The 5003-nt window shown below is 37.8% G+C and overlaps 1 protein-coding gene across 1 annotated transcript; it reads left to right on the top strand.

The window, feature by feature from the left end:
• The first annotated feature begins 610 nt into the window (after positions 1-610).
• On the top strand, positions 611-2005 carry LOC121426536 (gastrin/cholecystokinin type B receptor-like). Its single transcript, XM_041622881.1, has one exon. The coding sequence runs from the start codon at positions 630-632 to the stop codon at positions 1719-1721; it is 1092 nt and encodes a 363-aa protein (XP_041478815.1). The 5' UTR covers positions 611-629; the 3' UTR covers positions 1722-2005.
• The last annotated feature ends 2998 nt before the right edge of the window (positions 2006-5003 follow it).

Raw genomic sequence — 5003 nt, 5'->3', positions numbered from 1 at the left:
AGCACTCCGAAGTACAGTCACTACACACGCTCTTTAAGAGCTGAATTATCACTTCATTTTTTAGAGTGTATATCGTTCTTAATGTGTAGTAAAATGACTGAAAGTGTGAGGAAATACACATAATTCTTTCTGTTAAACACGACTATTTCAATTATCAATATCTAAAGCTTATCTATTCACACGTTTTATTACACATATCCGTTTCTCTTAATGTACTGTGTGTTATTTTTCTCTATTCTCAATCTACACAGGGTTATCGTGTCATAAATTTTGTTGTCAAATCGCAGCTTTGTTAATATTTACATACACCCATTGTATAAAGTGTGTAAGGTTTGTGTGTATGTGTCTGTTAGATGTTATATGTGATAGTACGAGATGATGTAAATACAAACAGGGGACGAGAGAGAGGGAGAGAAAGTAGAGGGGCACATGCACACGAGGGAGAGTGCGAGAAAGGGAGGAGAAAAACAATATTTTTGCGAGTCAAAATCTTACAGCATTTATTCACTGATGACATAAACCCATTCAATCGTGGTTCTTCTACTACAATCACCTTAATTTTGTAATAATACACATTTTTTACAATTCTCCCCCTCACTTTCTAGCTTCACAAGCATATTGACAGCAACATGGACGTTTATGAGAAAAGGATGACGACTACTTTGGAACTTCTAACCAACGCAACAGGTGATATTGGGTTTGCTACTACCATTCCCTCGGCGCGTGATATCATACCGATCGATGATTGGCTGTGGGCTCCAGTCACGTGGTCATGGTGGGAGATCCTGCAGGCGGTGTTTGCTGCGATCGGATTAGCCGGGAACCTCCTTGTCATGGCTGTTCTCTTTCAGAGGAGGACCACGAGAAAGTCGGCTGACGCCCTCATCGGTGCGTTGGCAGCCGCTGATTTCATGACATCACTTTTTATGATACCCCACCGTGAACCCCAGACAGTCCCCGATACCCTGATTGGTCATCTTGCCTGCAAGGTTCTTCTCTCATCCGTCTTTATGTGGGTTTCCGTCATGGCCTCGGTGTTCACACTGACTGCTATATCAGTGGAAAGGTTTATTGCAGTAGTTTATCCTCTCTACGCGAAGCGCTACCTGACCACGCGTCGAACCATAACCACCGTCATTATCATATGGGTATGCTGTGCCATCATTAACTGTCAATCTTTCGTTGTGACGTCCGTTGACCCTTCAACCCGGAACTGCATTGTGAGGTACAAATCCATGGTATCGCAGAAAATCTTCGGGATCTGCGTTTTCTTGCTCCTGTTCATCATCCCTACTTCAATCATGCTCTTATCACAAATCCTCATCGCTCGAGAACTACAGAGACAATCAGTACGCTTCGCAGACGATCAAAGAACCGACCCATCGAGTCCTGCTTACAACATCCTCCGCGCCAAAAAGCGCGTCGTCAGACTCCTTCTCATAGTTGTGTCCATGTACATCATCTGTTGGGCACCTGATCATATCGCTTTCCTGGCTTTCAATCTACACCTCTTAGACGTATCCTTCCTGTACAGCCCCTTGTACCACGGACTTGTCGTTCTTGCGTTCTTCAATTCCTGCGTCAATCCTATCATCTATGGAGTCAATTATCCAGAATTCAGGAAGGCACTTCGGGAGACTTTCTGGGAGTCATCGAGCTCCATCCAACGAGCGTCGCTGTTCGCTCCGGACACGAGTCACACGACGAGTTCAAGGGCCTGAATATTGGGACTTGATTGAATGACATTGGTTGACATTGATGTAATCTAACTGCAAAAAATCTTCGCTGTTAGATTGTTGCCTCTGTGTACGATATGTTGTAAAAACGAAGCCCTGATGAAGTTGCACTAACAATCATTATTTGATACTTCAAAAGTGAAAAAGTGCAATTGACCGGAAACTTCATCCCGATTTCGTTTCATATAATGCATGTGCTAACATTATTCTCCCTAGCAGAATGTCAAATTATGATGTTTTTCCACGTCACAGATAGGCCTTGAAATTTCTGCACGAATTCCTTTTTTTTCTACCTAGGTAATTTTTTTTCATACAAACAATACTAAATACAACGAACGTTCGTAATTAAGGGTTTTTTTTAAAACCTCTCTAATGTAAGCCACTGTTTTTTGTTGAGTTTTCTTGTTTAAACTGATTTTGAATGACATCTGAAAAATAAAGATAATGATAAAAAAATCCATCAAACAATAACAAACGTATATGTATTTCAAAGTGTGTGTAACATTGCTGCAAACTGTTTCCCCTTTTTCCTGGTTAGGGCCATTGTATTTTGTATTATTCATGATTTTTTTTATACGCTGAATCCATGGAGCAAAGAGGTACAAGTGAAATGAAAATATATATCTGATTTTACATTCAATGCACAAGTCAAACAAATAAATCGAAATTACAGAATAAATACAGTTCATAAAATAGAAAATACACGATACGCCAATATAGTGCGAGTCGGATTTCCCCCCACCTTTTGAATCGTGTATATTTTCAAATCTATCGAGATTTGTCGTTTTGTGACATGAATGATTAAAAAAATTAATTAAATAGAAATTTGTTAGACAACAAATATTGACGAAACATTCTCCAGTTCGCAAGGCGTGTCACGAATATCATACTTAAAAACCCGTACCAGCACTTGAAAATGAAAAGCACTAATTTTAAAAAACCCGTACCGCTCTTTCACAGGGTTGAAAAAATAGTAATTTGAATGATTCCAGTGAAAAAGTAGGCTAATGACGAATTTCTGGCACGTGTGAAACCAAACCAGAACATGATTAGAATCACGAACGCTCATCACAATCACGAATTCAAATTCTACTCTGGAGGTGAATTCCAGTGAAATTTTACTCTAATCAAAGTTTTCGAGTGAGCGTGGGAAAGGTCCGATGATTCTACAGACGAATTGCAATCATACAATGATGATTTAAGATTCACGTGTGAAAAGGCCATTTTGGATCCAGGGATCGGATTAATCTAGGGCCAACCATGCGCACTGTGTGATTGGCCTCCATGTCAATTTCATTGGCCTTTGAAATTGTTTTTCAGCTTTTTCCCATTTGTGCTGTGATGTAAATATTAAAAGCGTAAGGCATTGTTTTCTACCAGAATCGCGTCTGTGCTTCTTCTTCTTCTTAAAGGGTTACTCCGGGCTAAAAATGTTTAAATCTAAATAAGGGCCCCTTTTTCACACGTGAATCTTGCTATTTGGTTATGCTATGGTAATTGTGACTGTGGTTAGCGTTCGTGATTCTGATCATGTTCTACAGTGCGTATCAAAAAAAAGTTTACACTTAGAAAAAATCCTGTAAAATTATATATTTGCAATATCCTGACGATTTTTCCACATTTTAGCATTGGTACAGATCCATTTAAGCAAGTGACGATATAACTGTCGAAAAATATTTCCGCTTGAGTGAGCACCACTTACTTTTGAAAAGTTGGTGGAAAATGATTTGCGCAGAAATTTGAAATAGTTATGCGAATAAAAGTAGACCTTAATCATGAAAAACACGTGGAAATTAGCTAGTAAAATTGATTTGAAGATATCTTTTACCTCTTTAAACTTGTTTCCTTGCCCAAAACAGTTCGAAGAGTGCATTGCGCCCCACCCCACTCCCCCACACACCGAGTCCATCGTGACGATATTTGCTTTACACTGAGCTGTGATTTACATCAAATGGCTTAGGCTTGATTTTCATTTTGTTAATCATTGCCAAGCTTGGGAAAAGTGTGGAGAAACAAGTATTAAATGAAAAATGAAATGTAAACCAACTTTAAATGATAAAAACTTAGTAAAAAATGCTGGAGATGTCTGATATAAAATTTTGTTCAGATTCAGTTATGTCCTCAGATCTAGCTGGCACAAAAGGGATAAAGGTGCTTACTAAGTGTTGAAATTTCAAATTTGGGCGGCAAAATTGTTACAAAATGCTTGAATGTATCCATTTTATTTCAATTGGCTAAAAGTGCTAGGGAAATTTATGAGAAATGCTTCGCAGGGTTAGTTTGATTTCGCCCTTTCCTCTTGACACAGCATGAAAACAAGCATTTCTGCGCAAACAGATTTCTGCGAGCTTTGCAAAAATGGACAGTGCTCACTCAAGTGTAACATTCTGTCAAAACTTTTACTTTCATTGGATAGATGAGACCCAAACCCATAATTATATGTGAAAAAATTACCCACATGTTGTATATTTTTTAATTCCCAGGGCTTTTTCAAAGTGTAAACTTTTTTTTGATACGCACTGTACATGTAGTTTGGTTTCACACGTGCACGAATATTAGCCCTTTTTTCACTAGAATCATTCAAATTACGATTGTTTTTTTACAGTGTGAAAGGTCGGTAAGTAGAGTAAAATTTAAAGAGCGAATTTCTAAAACTTTCATTAAAATATGATAAGAAAAAACGAGGTTATTGAATTTTAGGGTTTGAAGTTTACCAATATTTTGTGAAAACAGTAATATACACGTCGTCATGAATATTCACTAGGTGGGCTGATGTTACATCCTCAATTTCCTTTTTCTTATGTTATGACATGAAAGCATAACTGCCTCATGTTTTCATACATGTGTAAAAGATGTCTCTCTTATGGTTAAATAAGTTGCAGCAATGAATATCTAATGCACTACATCAGCTAGTTGTAAGTCCATTTTTTAAGTTCTTGGTAGAAAAGTAATGAATAAGCCTAATTTCATATAATAAATGACAAAAGAACAGATTGGGATATGACATCATGACTTTGCTCATTGAATATTTATAGAGACATGCCCAGGGCCCTGTCTTACAAAGAGTTGCGATCTGATGAATCAAAACTATGGACGGCCAACAACGTCAACATCTATTATGCGTGTTTGTTCAAAATATTTTCTAACTGTGATGTATATTCATGCATTCATTGTTTTCTTGAAAATTCACTGCGCTTCTCTTTGTCTAAAAAGGACATTGTGCAAATTTTTCGTACAAAAAATCACGACACTGATGGATTTCCATAG

This window comes from Lytechinus variegatus, chromosome 13, assembly GCF_018143015.1.
Source record: "Lytechinus variegatus isolate NC3 chromosome 13, Lvar_3.0, whole genome shotgun sequence".
Taxonomy (NCBI): domain Eukaryota; kingdom Metazoa; phylum Echinodermata; class Echinoidea; order Temnopleuroida; family Toxopneustidae; genus Lytechinus; species Lytechinus variegatus.
This window is presented reverse-complemented; position numbering and strand designations above follow the sequence as displayed.